Source organism: Chiloscyllium plagiosum, chromosome 9 (assembly GCF_004010195.1).
Source record: "Chiloscyllium plagiosum isolate BGI_BamShark_2017 chromosome 9, ASM401019v2, whole genome shotgun sequence".
Classification (NCBI taxonomy): domain Eukaryota; kingdom Metazoa; phylum Chordata; class Chondrichthyes; order Orectolobiformes; family Hemiscylliidae; genus Chiloscyllium; species Chiloscyllium plagiosum.
In genome coordinates this window covers 95,003,725-95,020,416 of record NC_057718.1, presented here as the reverse complement: position 1 = coordinate 95,020,416, position 16,692 = coordinate 95,003,725, and the positions used below count along the sequence as shown (strand labels likewise).

Genomic DNA, 16,692 nt, shown 5'->3' with positions numbered 1-16,692 from the left:
TTGATGGGGGGATATGCCAGGTCCATAGGGTTACAGATTGTGCTGGATAACAGCTGCTTCTGTTGATGGCCCACAGCGCCTCATGGATGCCCAGTCTTGAGCTGCTGAATTGGTTCGAAGTCTGTCCCATTTAGCACAGTGATAGTGCCATACAACAAGATGGAGGTTATTCTCAATGTGAAGGCAGGACTTTGTCTCCACAAGGACAGTGCGGTGGTCATTTACCGATATTGTCTTGGACAGATCCTTCTGCAGTCGGCAGAAGAGTAAGGATGAGGTCAATTATGTTTTTTCCCTCTTCTTGGTTCCTTCACCACCTGCTGCAGACCCAGTCTAGCCATTATGTCCTTTAGGACCTGACCAGCTTGATGAGTAATGCTGCTGCCGAGCCACCCTTAGTGGTAGACATTGAAATCCCCCACCCAGTGTACATTTTGCGCTGTTGCTGCCCTCAGTGCTTCCTCAATATGGATAACTGATTCATCAGCCGAAGGAGGATGTGGTAACCAGTTAGAGGTTTCCTTGCCCATGTTTAACCAGAAGCCGTGAGACTTCATGTGGAATGAGCTACCAGAGAAAGTGTGAAGGCCAATACAATTGCAACAGTTAAAAAGCACCTGACTGGATATATGAACAGGAAGGGTTTAGAGGGATATGGGCCATATGTTGGCAAATGGGATTAGATTAATTTATGATATCTGGTCAGCTTGCCGAGTTGGACTGAAGGGTATGTTTCCACGCTTTGTAACTCTGACTCTATAAATACTTTCTCCAATACAGTGCACCATCCTACCTGTGTACTGGGGGTTGGAGTAAGAACCTATTCATTGGGAAGATGGGGAGAACATGGTAAGGACCGCAAAGAGATGGAACTGTGGCTTTTAAACACTGTCACGTATTTGTTTTAATTTCTCAGGCAATTGCTCATTATGAACAAGCTGCGGATTACTATAAAGGAGAAGAGTCGAACAGGTATTTATCAGTGTTTAATGAACACGTACATCGTATTTCTATTAACGCTACTGGAAGCACTGCTAATTTGGTCATTCTTGTTTCAGTTCTGCTAATAAGTGTCTGCTGAAAGTAGCGGCCTATGCAGCCCAGCTGGAACAGTATCAGAAGGCAATAGAAATCTACGAGCAGGTCAGTTACAAAATGAGAATTGTTTTATTTATTTATTTATTTTTTCTTTCTTTTATATCTTTTTTCTTTTTTTTCTTTTTTCCCATTGTGTGTGTGTGTGTGTGTGTGTGTGTGTGAGAGACACAGTGAAAGACACAAGGTGCACAAAACTTTATTCAGTTTCCACCCACCCGAAAGAAAAGGAGCACCCAAGTGTCCAGTTGACAAGCTTCGCATCAAAGGCCAATGTTGTGCGATCAAACAGTGAAGGGGAGGGCAGGGATTAAATCAAAATAGAGTTGGAGGGGGAAATAATGCACTCCACATCCAGTGGCACCCACCTCTCCCTGAACGGCTCCAGGGTGTTGGTGGACACTGCGTGCTCCTTCTCCAGAGACACCCGGACTCTAACATAAAGGGACTTGTTTTATTCTACATTTGCCACACCTCTTGCTTCAATTATCTAATGCTAATCAGAACAAGGGTTAACACTGGGGTCGAATAAGTGGGGCCACTGTGGTTGTGGCTCTGGGACCCATCCCTGATCCCAATATATTCCGTAACATATCCCTCCACATTGTTTGAAAGGTGGAATGGGAAGAGTATTGTAGCCTTTTTTGACCTTTTAAACCTTTCACAACCCTGGATCACTTCTGTTCTGTTCAATCAGAGTGCTTTTACAGGAGGGTGGGTCAGCTGTACCTCTTCGAACATTTTCAGAGAGTCTCATCTTAGTCTTGGGGTTTTGTTTTGTTCAGCAAAGCAATTGGCAAAATCACTTCCAGATGCTGGGCTATCTCCCAATAACTTTAATTCCAGGGTCAAAATCATGGTCCGCAATCGCCTGACCTTGTCCTCAAGTTTAAAATATCAAGCAAATTACTTAAACAAGCAATTCTTACATTTAACCTGATATAGTTTATACTGATAAGAGTTATTTGATTGAAGGAGACAACAATAAAAGACAAGTCATATGGAAAAATTTCCTCATCACAATCCAAAATGCCTGGCTGTAACAGCTGCTCCTTATTTTTTTTAGGTGTTGGAGGTGATTTCCTCAAATTCCAGGAGCAAGCAATTACTGTTTTATAAGCTGTTGCATTGTTTCAGAACTTTGGAGGGAAAAAAAGTCAAAACAACAGCACTTTTAAAAGGGAGAGGAACAGACAAGGATAGTACATGGTCAGGTCAGTGTAGGAGAGAGAGGAAAAGAAACCCACACTGCTAACTGACGCAGCAGTGAACCTGCACAGTTGCTGCCTTTGCTGTTTGAATTTATGTATTGCTGGACATTGGAGTGCGTCTGGGAAAATTAACAAACAGTGAAATTCACAACTGATCTTGGAGGAATCTGTTAGGGAGAGGTCACAGCACAGAAACAGATAAGTGAATAGTACTGAGTGTGGCCTTGCTGTAAGTCTGCAGTAGTGAGTAGAGTGGGTTCTTTCTTGATTATGTTTTATTGAGATATGCCTCTTGATTAAACGTAAAAGTATAAGCCATAATAATTAAGTTAGCCTGGAGCAGTGTTTTGTAGAGGAATAAGACGGTGCCATTTTCTGGGTCCGCATATTGGAAGAAACAAAAATGGCCCTTAGCGGAGTGATATGTTCTTCTTGTTGGATGTGGGAGTTTAGGGAGAGTTAACATGTTACTGAGGATTATATCTGCAATAAATGCCGTTGGTTGCAAATCCTATCAGTTTGAATGGATTGGTTGGAAAGACAGTTAGAGGCAATGAGAAACTTAAAAGAGCAAGGGGGATGTGATGGATGGCAGTTATAAGAAGGGGGAAAAGTCACAGATACAGTCGCATAGATGGATTAACTTCAGGAAAAGTGAGAGAGGTATCTAGGTAGTGCAGGAATCTTCTGTGGCTATCCCCATTTCAAACAAGTATGCTGTTTTCGAAAATGTAAGGGTGATGGATTTTCAGGGGAGTGTAGAACGAACAGCCAGATTTTTGGTATCGATACTGGCTCTAATGCAATGAAGGGTATGTCAGGTTCAAAGAGATTGATTTTGTGTTAGGGGACACTCTAGTCCGAGGCACAGACAGACGTTTCAGTGGCCAGCAGCGAAAATCAGAATGGTGTTGCTTCCCTGGTGCCAGGATCAAGGATGTCTCGGAGAGGGTGCAGAATGTTCTCCAGGGGGAGAGGAGCCAGCAGGAGGTCATTGCACACATTGGAACCAACGACATCGGAAGGGAAAAGGATGAGATTCTGAAGTGAGAATATATAGAGTTAGGCAAGAATCTAAAAAGGAGGTCCTCGATGGTAGTAATATTTGGATTACTCCCAGTGCTACGAGCTAGTGAGGGTAGGAATAGGAGGATAGAGCAGATGAATACATGGCTGAGGAGCTGGTGTATGCGAGAAGGATTCACTTTTTTGGATCATTGGAATCTCTTCTGGGATAGAAGTGACCTGTACAAGAAGGACGGATTGCACCTGAATTGGAAAGGGACTAATATACGAGCAGGAAGATTTGCTAGAGCTGCTTGGGAGGAGTGGAGGGTGGGACCCAGCGAGATAGTGAGAAAAGAGATCAACCTGAGACTGGTACAGTTGAGAAAACAAGCGAGTCAAACAGTCAGGGCAGCAGGGACAAAGCAGAGTACAAGGTAGACTGATAAATTAAACTGCATTTATTTCACTGCAAGAGGCCTAACAGGGAAGGAAGATTAACTCAGGGCATGGTTCGGAACATGGGATATCATGGCAATTACAGAAACTGGGATATCATAGCAATTACAGCTCAGGGCTGGACCGGACTAGCAGCTTAATGTTCCAGGATACAAAAGATGCAGGAAGGACAAAGGGAGGCAAGAGAGGAGGGGGACTGGTGTTTTTGACAAAGGATAGCATTACAGCTGTGCTGAGGGAGGATATTCCTGGAAGTACATCCAGGGAAGCTATTTGGGTGGAACTGAGAAACAAGAAAGGGATGATTGTCTTATTGAGGTTGTATTATAGACCCTCTAATAGTCAGAGGCTAAATTGAAAAACAAATTTGTAAGGAGATCGCTGTTACCTGTCAGAATAATAGGGTGGCTATGGTATGGGATTTTAACTTTCCAAACATAGACTGGGACTGCTATAGTGTTAAGGGTTTAGATAGAAAGGAAGTTAAGTGTGTACAAGAAAATTTTCTGATTCAGTATGTGGATGTACCTAGTAGAGAAGGTGCAAAATTTGACCTGCTCTTGGGAAATAAGGCAGGGCAGGTGACTGAGGTGTCTGTCAGGGAGCACTTTGGGGCCAGCGACCATTATTCTATTTGTTTTAAAATAGTGATAGAAAAAGATAGACCAAATCTAAAAGATTAAGTTCTAAATTGGAGGAAGGCTAATTTTGACAATATTAGGCAAGAACTTTCAAAAGCTGATTTGGGGGCAGATGTTTGCAGGTAAAGGGACAGCTGGAAAATGGAAAGCCTTCAGAAATGAGATAACGAGAGTCCAAAGAAAGTATATTCCTGTTAGGATGACAGGAAAGTCTGGTAGGTGTTGGGAATGCTGGATGACTGGAGAAATTGAGGGTTCAGTTAAGAAAAAGAAGTAAGCATATGTCAGGTATAGACAGGATAGATTGACTGAATCCTTAAACTATAATGGCAGGAGGAGTATACTTTACAAGGGAAATCAGGAGGGCAAAAAGGACACATGAGATAGCTTTGGCAAATAAAGTTAAGAAGAATCCAACGTGTTTTTACAAATACATTAAGGACAAAAGGGTAAATAGGGAGAGATTGAGCTCCTCAAAGATCAGCAAGGCGGCCTTTGTGTGGAGCTGCAGGAGATGGGGGAGATAATAAACGAGTATTTTGCATCAGTGTTTATTGTGGAAAAGGACATGGAAGATGTAGAATGTAGGGAGATAGATGGTGACATCTTGAAAAATGCTCATATTACAGAGGAGGAAGTGCATAATAGTGGATAAACCCTCAGGACCTGATCAGGTGTGCTGTAGAATTCTGTGGGAAGCTAGAGAAGTGATTGCTGGGCCTCTTGCTGAGATATTTGTATCATCGATAGTCACATTGAGGTGCTGGAAGACTGGAGGTTGGCAAACGTGGTGCCACTGTTTAAGAAAGGTGATAAGGACAAGCCAGGGAACTGTAGACCAGTGAGCCTGACATTGGTGGTTGGCAAGTTGTTGGAGGGAATCCTGATGGACAGGATGTACATGTATTTGGAAAGGCAAGGACTGATTAGAGAGAGTCAACATGGCTTTGTGCGTGGGAAATCATGTCTCACAAACTTGACAGAGTTTTTTGAACAAGTAACAAAGACGATTGATGAGGGCAGAGCGACCTATATGGACTTTAGTAAGGCGTTCCCCGTGGGAGACTGGTGAGCAAGGTTCGATCTCGTGGAATACAGGGAGAACTTGCCATTTGCATACAGAACTGTCTTGAAAGTAGAAGACAGAAGGTGGTGGTGGAGGGTTGTTTTCAGACTGGAGTGCCACAAGGATCAGTGCTCTACTTTTCATCATTTATATAAATGATTTGGATATGAGCATAAGAGGTATAGTTAGTAAGTTTGCAGACGACACCAAATTTGTAGGTGTGGTGGGAAGTGAAGAAGGTTACCTCAGATTGCAACGGGATCTAGATCAGATAGGCCAATATGGGCTGAGGAGTGGTAGATAGAGTTTAATTTAGATAAATACCATGTGCTAAAATTTGGGAAAGCAAATCTTGGCAGGACTTATACACTTAATGGTAAGGTCTTAGGGAGTGTTGCTGAACAAAGAGACCCTGGAGTGCAGGTTCATAGCTCCTTGAAAGTGGAGTCGCAGGTAGATAGGATAGTGAAAGAGGTGTTTAGTATGCTTTCCTTTCTTGGTCAGAGTATTGAGTACAGGTGTTGGGAGGTCATGTTGTGGCTGGACAGGATATTGGTTAGGCCACTTTTGGAATATTGCGTGCAATTCTGGTCTCCTTGAAGGATGTTGTGAAACTTGAAAGGGTTCAGAAAAGACTTACAAGGATGATGCCAGGGTTGGAGGATTTGAGCTATTGGGAGAGATTGAATAGGCAGGGGCTGTTTTCCCTGGAGCATCGGAGGCTGAGGGGTGACCTTAGAGGTTTATAAAGTCATGAGGGGCATGGACAGGATAAATAGACAAAGTCTTTTTCCTGGGTCGGGGAGTCTGGAAGTAGAGGGCACATGTTTAGGGTGAGAAGGGAAAGATATATAAAAAAAGACCTAAGGGGTAACGTTTGCACGCAGAGGGTGGTATGTGTATGGAATGAGCTGCCAGAGGAAGTGGTGGAGACTACTACAATTGCAACATTTAAAAGGCATTTGGATGGGTATGTGAATAGGAGGGGTTTGGAGGGATATGGGTCAGGTGCTGGCAGGTGGGATTAGATTGGGTTGGGATATCTGGTCAGCATGGACGGGTTGGACTGAAGGGTCTGTTCTTGTGACTCTATGCTTCAAGTGCTTTAATATTGTACAACCAGTGCAGAACACTTTTTAATTTACTGACCATAGCACGGGAACAATAGTTTTCCTGTGCAGCTCCCTGGCAATGCTTCAAGCAATCAGAGTTGACTAGCTGAGCAGTGTTTTTCATGGAGTGTACATTGTTGTCCCCTTTTGAGATTTGGTATTCTTGCACCTGTCCTGATGGGCCCAGGACAAAAACATCAAGAACATCTCTCTCTCTCTCTCTCTCTCTTTTCTCAGCAAGAATCTGTTATGTTATGCCTAGTAAAGTGTATTAGAGTGCTTTTTATCCTTCAGGTTGGGACCAACACCATGGATAACCCACTGCTGAAATATAGTGCAAAGGAATATTTCTTCAAAGCCGCGTTGTGTCATTTTATTGTCGACGAGCTCAATGCTAAGGTGGGTGTGACTTCCTTCTTAGTCATTGTTAATAGGGCACAGTGGAAAATGGCTTAGAAGTGAACTCGTGCTGGTGTGTCCAAAACTTATTTCTGCAACTTGTAAGTGAAAATAGTTTGAACAGCATAAACCCAATTTCTCTGGGGCCATAGAATGCAATCTGCCTGAATAGCAACAAAATGGCTTGCTGGGCTTAATGGCGGTATCTCCCTAGTGTAAGAAATTGTGTAATTCTGAAATTAAAAGTATTTTTGTCCTTTTTTTTTGTTTTAGCATGCTGCTTTTCTCTCTGTCTCTCTGAGGTCTCTTCAATCTGATTTGTTGAGGATCCACCCTGTTTCTTCCCCTTCTCACCAACTCCACAGATTCCCTGTAGAGGGCGCTGAATTCAGATGCCGGACATGTGGAAGTTTCCACTGATGAGTCTGTCCCAGCGACTGCAAGGGAAGTGAATGGAAAAGCCCATTCCTTCTACGCTTATTCCAGAATTTGAGCCAGTATAGCGTTTGTTCCTATGTCTTTGTAAGGGCACGTAATTTATAGAAGTGTAATCAGGTTGGAGGTGCTGGTACCTATGATGGAGATGGAGATATCTTATATTTCAAGTGTTTCTTAGAGTGTGCGAATTATTCAAGATACTGCCAATCTTAGTTAGTTGACTCACCTTCCTAGTTTTAAATTTAATCTAGGAGAAAGTGAGGACTGTAGATACTGGAGATCAGAGTCGCAGTGTGGTGCTAGAAACACACAGCAGGTCAGGCATTCCTGAGGAGGGGCTTATGTCCAAAGCATTGACTCTCCTGGTCCTCGGATGCTAACTAAGATTAACAATTAACACTTCCTGCTGTATATGCATGCCACCCATAATCCAACCAATCAGCACCATCTTCTTGTGCTGTATAAGTTGTTCCTTTTCTAGATCTGATTTCTTGCTTCCCAGTCCTGACATGTGCAAGATGGAAAGCTTCAACATTGTGTCATTTAAAAAAAAATATCATCTACCAAGCAATTATAAGTATCATCACAATAAACAAACTTGTGTAGAAATAAGTGAATCTTTATGCCTACATTTTATCTTAGCAAGTATGTAATGAAATTAAATGTTTGTTTCATCACAGCTTGCTCTGGAGAAGTATGAAGAAATGTTTCCAGCATTTTCCGATTCACGAGAATGCAAACTTTTAAAGGTATTGCTTGAGAATAATTGCACTGATGGTTTGTCAAAGAAAGAGTTTGCAGAACACCTTCAATCTTTATACACATTACAGCACGCATACTACCATTCCCATATTTCAATCTCCATATGTCTCACATTACCTCTGTGCACAACCTTTCATACGCATCACCTGATCTTTACCCAAAGCCACTGACAGAGTGTGAACTACTAGCTTTGGCAGTCTGAAAGTCTTGTTTATCATTACATTCTCTGCATATCTGTGATCCACACATGCTGACTAAATGATGAAAGCTCAACTAACTTAACCTCTTCTTAAAAGCTGATCTTTCAAGCCCCTTTTTCCCCTTAGATACCAGAACTGCCCCAGATATCCCCCCCAATCCTTTGACGTAACTTTCCTTCCAACTCTTCATTGTCACTTCATTGATCAGGGCTGGTGTAACAGCATGTGGATGCCAGGCGGACTCTGGACATACATTTACAATAATATTGACTGTTCTTTTTCTTTGTGAATAGAAATTGCTTGAAGCTCATGAGGAACAAAATGGTGAAGCTTATACTGAAGCAGTAAGTACTGATACGTTGTGAAAAGTGCACACATCAATTCACCTATTTGAGATTCTTAATAGAAAAATAATATTAGTTCCATATATATATATAGGTGTCAATCCATGGTGGTGGGAGTTCAGATTTATTAGTTGTTTGTTTCATTTGTTGAAAGAGCTTTGGAATTGCTGGTCTAATGCAAAATATACAATGGTGCCTATAATTCATTTCCATTGGGGTACCATTTGGCTGCTATATTGGTTCAACTCTTCCATTGAGAAACATGGACCCCTCTTAACAGGACATGGTTGATGATACCATCCTTGGGGCACTGTTACTGGACTAGTAATCCAGAAGCCTGGATTAATGCTTAACCCACCATGCCAACTGGGGGAATTTAAATTCAGTTACTTTATCAACAGAGGCTAGCATTTCCTATCATAATGGAACTCACCAGATTGTCGTAAAAACATTTGAATTGTTGTGATCTTTAGATATCCCTGCCTGGTCTGGCCTGCATTTGACTTCAAGCCCACAATACATTGAGTCTCAGCTGCCCTCTGAAATAGCCCTGCAAACTAATCAGTTGCATTAAGCCTTCGTGTATGCCTGGAGGTCTCTCAATGTTGCTCAGTTGCAGCAAGACTCTGCAGCTACCACACTGTAGGCTCTGTATCTGAATGCACACAGCATTTGTAGCAAAGTAAACAAATTGGTAGCACCCATTGCATTAAGTGATTATGATCTGATAGCCATGTGGCCGCATAATCATAAGAATTGGGTTTCTGAATCTTGAGGGATATATAACATTCAAGCAAAAATAGCAAGTTAGGTAGGGGTGGAGAGGTTGCACTGTTAATAAAGGACATCACTGTTGCAGTAACTATCCCTAAAGGTAGCAGGGCAGATAAAGTTGGTAAGAAGACATACAGGATATTTGCCATTATTAGCTGAGGCATAGAATACAAGAGTAAGGAACAGTATAAAATACTGATTTGGCCACATATGGAGTATTTCATGAAGTTTTGGTCACCATCTTTTATAGGAAGGGTGTGATTGTACTTTAGAGAGGGTGCAGAGGAGATTTACCAGGATGCTGTCTGGGCTGGAGGGGTTGAGCTATCTGAAAAGTTTGGATAGGCTCAGGTTGCTTTACTTGGAGCAGTGAAGGTTGATGTAGGAGCTGATGGAGGCCTCAAGGACAATGGGCCATCAGCTGGAAAATGGGATGAGTGTAGGCAGACCTCAGTTGACTAGCATGGACATGATGGATCGAATGGCCTCCTTTTGTATTGTAAATGCCTGAGTCAATGAGTTAGAGATGACATTGGTTCATGAGATCGGTGGAGATCAGGAATAGTAGGGGAGCAAAGTCGCTAGTAGGGATGGGTTAGAGGCCACCTATCAATAGCCACAGGATGGGACAAAGTATAAAGGAGGAGATATCGCATGCTTATGATAAAGAGAAGGCAATAAGAGTGGGCGATTTTAATTTATAAATAAAATGGAAAAATCAGGTTGGCAATGGGAGCCTGAATGAGTTCGTCAAATGCTTTTGAGAGTTTCTTCAGTAGCTTTGGGCGGCACAGTGGTTAGCACTGCTGCCTCACAGCGCCAGAGACCCGGGTTCAGTTCCCGCCTCAGGCGACTGACTGTGTGGAGTTTGCACATTCTCCCCTTGTCTGCGTGGGTTTCCTCCCACAGTCACAAAGAATTGCAGGTCAGGTGATTTGGCCATGCTAAATTGCCCATAGTGTTAGGTGAAGGGGTAAATGTAGTGGTATGGGTGGGTTGTGCTTCGGTGGGTCGGTGTGGACTTGTTGGGCTGAAGGGCCTGTTTCCACACTGTAAGTAATCTAATCTAATCACACTTTTGAACCAAGCAGAGAACAGGTTATAATTGACTTATACTGTGTAATAGAAACATACAATATAGAGTGCATGAATAGGCCATTCAGCCCACACCTCCTTTCAATATGTTCATGACTGATTATACAGCATCCCATTCCCACTTTCTCTCTGCATTCCTTGATCCCTTTAGCTGCATGGGCCATGTACAGCTTCCTCTTGAATATATCTCATGAACTGGATCCAACAGCTTCCTGTGGGCAATGTGACAGAATAATTAGTGTTCTCAGAGTAAAGACAGCTCTAGGTAGCAGTGACCGTAATATAATTGAATTTTACATCCAGTTTGAAAGGGACAGTTTGTCCGAGATTAGGATGTTCACCTTTTAAATAAGAGCAATTACATGAGGTTGTAAGCTGAGCTGGCTGAAGTGAACTCTGAACCAGGCTGGGGATGGATCAATGGAGAAGCATTGGCAAATTATTTATGGGGATATTTCAGAATACTTAGGATTATGTATATTTCCACTGTAAAGAGAAAGGTCTAAGGGGAGCACTCACTGTCTGTGGCTAACGAAGCAAGTTAAGGAAAGCATCAAACTTGAGGAGAAAAGCATTTAATTGCACAAAGCAGAGTAGTAGGGCAGAGAGTTGGACAGACTATAAAGAACATGTCTGAGACTGACTAAAAGTTGAGTATGAGAGGAAGTAGTCAGAAATGTAAAAACAAACAGGAAATGTTTCTATGGGAATTTAAAAAAGAAAGAGGAGGTAAAGTAAGTGTTGATCCTCTCAAGAGTGAGAATAGGGAGTTAATTGTAAATAATGAGGAAATGGCAAATGGAATAAACCAATGTTTTGCTTCTGCCTTTACTATAGAGGTTACAATAACCATTCTGGTATAAGCAGTAAATCATGAAGTGGATTGGGAACGTGGTGAAATTACATTCGCCTAGGCAAGTGATACTAAGCAAACTGATGGAAGCTGATAAGTGGGTCCAGATGATCTTCATCTTGGAGAAGTAGATGCATTGGTATTTTCCAAAATCTGTAAAGGTTTCATCAGGTTTTCAAGTCGCATGAAAGAAGGGAGATTTTCAACAGAACTATAGGCCAGTTAGTTTGATGTATGTGGGACAGAATTGAACATTAAGGAGATACTTATAAAAACTTCAGTTAATTGAGAAGAGTCAACGTGGTTTTGGTTAAACAGGATTTCTCCTTCACAATTTGTTGGAGTTGTTTGAAGCACTGGATAAAGGGGAACCTGTAGATTTGCAGTGTTGGGATTTCTAGAAGGCATTTGACAGGGCACCACACGAAAAGTTATTATACAAAGCAGCAGCCCATGGGATTTGAGGGAGAGGGGTTGGACGGTGGTAATATATTAACGTAGATAGAAGATTGGCTAGCTGTCAGAAAATGTGGGAAGATTTGTAATTGTTTACTTTCACAGGAAGAATAAAAAAGCAATATCATTTAAGGGAATTATTTTAATGGTTGCAGCTTGTAGAGTAGTGAGGTGTAGAGTGCTCTAGGTATTCAAGTGCATTAATCTCTAAAGGTTAGAATGCAGTACAGCAAGTAATAGAAAAGGCTAATGGGATGCTGTCCTTTTATTATATGAGGAATTTAACAAAAAAGTTAGAATGTCCGATTTCAGTTCAGGCTTTGAGATCACATCTAGAGTAGTATGAGTAGTTTTGGTCTCCTTTGTTTAAGAAAGAAGTCAATGTATTGATGACAGTTCTGAGGAGGTTTACCACATTGATACCTATAATGAGTGGCTTATCTTATGAGGATATGTAGGACAGACTGGGTCGTTTCCATCCCAGTATAAAAGAATGTGAGTGACTTAATTGAAGTATTTAAGATCCTGAACAAGGTGGATGAGGATTGGATGTTTCCTCATGTGGATGTATCCAGGACTAGGAGGCACTGTTTAAAGATTAGGGATCACTCTTTTAGAACAGAGACGAGCAGAATTTTTTTTTCTGAAGGTTGTGAAACTTTGGAATTCTCTGCTTGAAAGGGCAGTGGAGGTGTGGCTGAATATTTTTCAGGCAGACATTCGAATCTGAGGAAAGGTCACCAGACCTAAAATGTTGACTTTGATTTCTCATCATAGATGTCAGACCTGATGAGCTTGTCCAGCAACTTCTGTTTTGTTTCTGATTTACAGCATCCATTTGGGTTTTTATTGGATTTTTGTTCGGCCGTGTCATCGGTTACCAAGAGTAGATGGGAATGTGGAATTCAAAACACAGATCAGTCTTTATCACCTTGAATGGTCGAGTAGACTTACTGGGCTGAATGATCTGCCCTTGCTCCTAACTCGTACATATTGTTCTGCCTGATCAGGAACCTGCCTGTTCTCCCTGCCTGCCATAAGGTTTACAGATGAGAACAAACCTGTTTGGCCTTGTATGACATAACTTCCATGGCCATCAAGTCCTGAGGTGAGACTTGAACCTGAAGCTTCTGACCCAGAGGTAAAGATGTTACCCACTGTGCCACAATAGCCTCTGCTAGCATGTCTTTGTAGAAAAGTCAAATATAGGAGTTAAATCTGATGGTACCCAGCCAATATAGATCTGGGCATCAGAAACACCCTGACCAAGTTAATGCTGCAAAGTTGTCCTGGGCCTTGTACCAAAATTGGGAGAGCCATCCCATAAACCAGTCAAGAGACAACCAGGTATGTCCACACTCAATGAATCGTGTTGTGCAGCCACGCCCATATACCATCCCTTCATCACCAGCCCTCAGTGTGCCTTGTCCCAGCGGATTGGAAGGCATGGTGATCACCACTAGGGAGGTGATAGCCTGGTGCTTAGACTATTCACAATGGGAACCCAGGTTTAGATCATGCCGTGGCAGATGGTAGAATTTGAGTTTGGAAATCTCCAGTTAAGAATCTAATGATGACCGTGAAACTGTTGTCGATTGTCAGAAAACCCAACTGGTTCACCAATGTGCTTTTTTAAGGGGAGGAAACTGCCATCCTTACCTGGCCCTAAAGAAGGGTTACACCCAAAATGTCGATTTCTCCTCCACCACCTGATGCTGCCTGGCTTGCTGTTTTCTTCCAGCTTCCTGCTTGTCTATCTTTACCTGGTCTGGCCTATATGTGACTCCAGACCCACAGCAATGTGGTTGACTATTAACTACCCTCTGGACAATTAATGCTGCAATACCCCACACCCCATGAATGAATAAACAAAAATATTGGGAACACTTAGTATTGGCTCTGGACTGCAAAACATTTACTGCATCAGGACCAGAATGGACAACTGATGACCATCGACTACTTTCCCTTAGTTGGCTAGAGGTGCTGATCTAAAGGATATTAATAGCTCAGTTGGTAGCTACCTAGAACACTTCTAGGTGTTTTTATTTAATGTGTGTATTAAACATTCCTATCAATTTGAATTGGCTTTATTTCTGTCTGTCTGTAGGTGAAGGAATTTGATTCTATATCACGACTGGACCAGTGGTTGACAACAATGTTACTGCGCATCAAAAAGTCCATTCACGGAGAAGGGGACCTCAAGTGAATTAGCTTTGCATACACTTGAGGCATTTTGCCAATTGTGACATGCTATTGTGTGTGTGCTGGGTTGTGACAAACATGGATATACCTGTTTCAATGTTAATAATTCAGTTTTGTTTCCTTTGTTTAATATGCCTGATTAATGTTTAATTTTAAATATATTGTTTTCTCCATTCTGCTGATTAATGCCCAATTTGGGAACTGATCCCAGCCAAAAGCATTGCAGCACTATAAAGGGCATGGTTAAGACACATCAACATTTTTGCCTGAGAACTACTCTAAGTGCTAGTAAAATTTCCTCTTTCGTGCTTGTGAAAAATCTATTGGGTGGTGACTAAATGTTCTAGAAAAGGATTATGAAGAAATTTAGGCTGGAGTACAATTTCTGAAATTTTTATACTCTGCACAATCCTAAAGTACATGGCATTAGTTCACCAAATAGCACATACCTTTTTTTTAAAAAGTGTTGGATTCCATAGGATACAAAATGTTCCATCTGGAGAACTTAATCTGCACTTGTTCTTCTGTATTTAGCAGCTGATAAGTCACTTTTGTTGCTTTGATTTTTAATTTTACACATTGCCAGGATTTATAGATAATTAAAACAATACAAAGGAAAAGATCAATATATCCTTTTCATTTTGTATTTTAGAAAATGCTTTTCATCAGTCATACCAATTAGAGTAATGAATTTAATGGTTGTAAACTAGTGGCCTTTTAGAATGGTTTAGGAACGTATTAAAACAGTTATGCTAAATTGTAAATACTCACCTTATGATTGAAGTAGATTTTTAAAATTGGCATTCTTTTAACCATTTATTCTACTCTTGTGTATTTCATTTTAATCTTAAAATGTTCATGGACGAAATGGAAAAGACTTGCATCACATTAGTTACATAATATGGTGGCAGCCACCAATTATTTCTGTTTACAATGTGCAGCTGAAAATGTGGAACCTTTTTCCAATTCGCAAAATATCTAAATGGGTTGTAACTACACAAATTACTCTACATAATGTTTTATATAAAAGAAAGCTTGGTTTTGTAAATCTAGAATTGAATATTTTGTGAAAGGTTTCCACAACTTTTTTCCACATTTGAGTGTGTACGTGCATGTGTGTTCATGTATTTGTAACAACCTAAAGTGTATCTTTGTCTCATAGTGTGCTGCTTTTTGTTGTACATAGTGCAAGTCCAATTGAGCCAGTGTTAGCCTGGGCACATATTCAGTTGTGAACTCTTTTGTTGGAAGCAACTTTGCAAAACGTCCTAGAACAACAGCTTGATGTGGTCTTTGTGTGAAACATCTAGCTATATTATGGAAAAACACTAACTATGATTCTAGGATCTTATTATTCCACTGCAAAAATTCACGTAAGTTGATTCCTCAGATCAAATATTATCACTGACATATGAATTTCATTTGAGCAGTATTATTCTTTAATGCTTTAAAGACTGTAAATGGCAGTCTACCAGTGATAAGTAGCGATAATAATCTCATGGAAGAGCAACGATAGGACCTCAGGGCATGGAGGAAGAAGGCGATACATACAAATCCATTCAGTGTCCTACTCCTTAAGCTAGATTTCACAAATAAATATTCTGTTCCTGTATGCAATCTTCAAAAGCTGAGCACTTTATATGTGAGCATGTGGATGTTTTGTAAAATATCCTGAAGAAGCTGGTGAATGAGCTGTATCCTAAGGTTGTGATATACACATCTTCAAAGACATGACTACATTTAATGTGTTTGTTAGCCATGATTGTGACAGTATCATTAAACTTGACCTTGAACAAAAACCTTTAAACCATTCCTCTGTTTTAGGGCTTCAAACTTGGTTCTTCAGTGAAAACACAATGATACATCTTGCATGAATAAGTGTTTTGTGTTTCAAAATGTTTAGTTGTGTAAAATGCAAATATTGTGTACTGACAAATGGACTCAGTCCAGATATTGGTATGTTTTTCAGCTATAACAATTTCTGTATATTCAGTATCTGCAGAATGGAAATTCCAGGTCAGTCCAGCAGCAAGAGCTTCTAATGCCAATGAGGACTTATTTGTCCTCTTTGTTCATTAGTGCATATCAACATCTGTTTAGTTATCATGTTTAGTGATTGTTGTTATTTTGTCTCTATATTTTGTAAATTGATTTTTTAAAAAAAGAACTAAATCCTCAACTACTTAACGTAAAGAATATATATTGAATTAAAGTTATTTATTTTTTGACTAAAAGAACAGAAACTAAAAGCTCTTTTTCTTTGATTCATATAATTTGTACAGGCAGGTCATTTTGGATTGTGCAACAGCAAAACCAGGAGTTAAAATGATGCTGTGAAAAAATAACTTCTCGTATCAAACACAATTCTGAGATCACCATTTCAATTTGTGGAAAAGACTCAATTTAGCAAGTGTGATAAATTTCATTGAAAGCAATTCCTCATTTAGAACAAATGTAGATTAAAAATTCCTTTTATGGCAGGCATTTCACATTCTCTTAGTAATGGATTTGTTTTTAAAAAATAACTTCTATTGCAACTTTAATTTCAATACACAATTATTTGTGCTAAAATTTATATAC

The 16,692-nt window shown here is 40.6% G+C and overlaps 1 protein-coding gene across 2 annotated transcripts in view; it reads left to right on the top strand.

Annotated features, from left to right (window-relative positions):
• LOC122553074 (beta-soluble NSF attachment protein) overlaps window positions 1-14,766 on the top strand; it is a 40,871-nt gene extending 26,105 nt beyond the window's left edge. For both annotated transcript variants that reach the window (XM_043696565.1, XM_043696563.1), the window contains exons 6-11: window positions 917-972; window positions 1,059-1,143; window positions 6,884-6,988; window positions 8,107-8,175; window positions 8,682-8,732; window positions 14,018-14,766. In XM_043696565.1, coding sequence (XP_043552500.1) covers window positions 917-972; window positions 1,059-1,143; window positions 6,884-6,988; window positions 8,107-8,175; window positions 8,682-8,732; window positions 14,018-14,116 — 465 coding nt within the window. In that variant the 3' untranslated portion in view covers window positions 14,117-14,766. The remainder of the gene's footprint in view (window positions 1-916; window positions 973-1,058; window positions 1,144-6,883; window positions 6,989-8,106; window positions 8,176-8,681; window positions 8,733-14,017) is intronic.
• The last annotated feature ends 1,926 nt before the right edge of the window (window positions 14,767-16,692 follow it).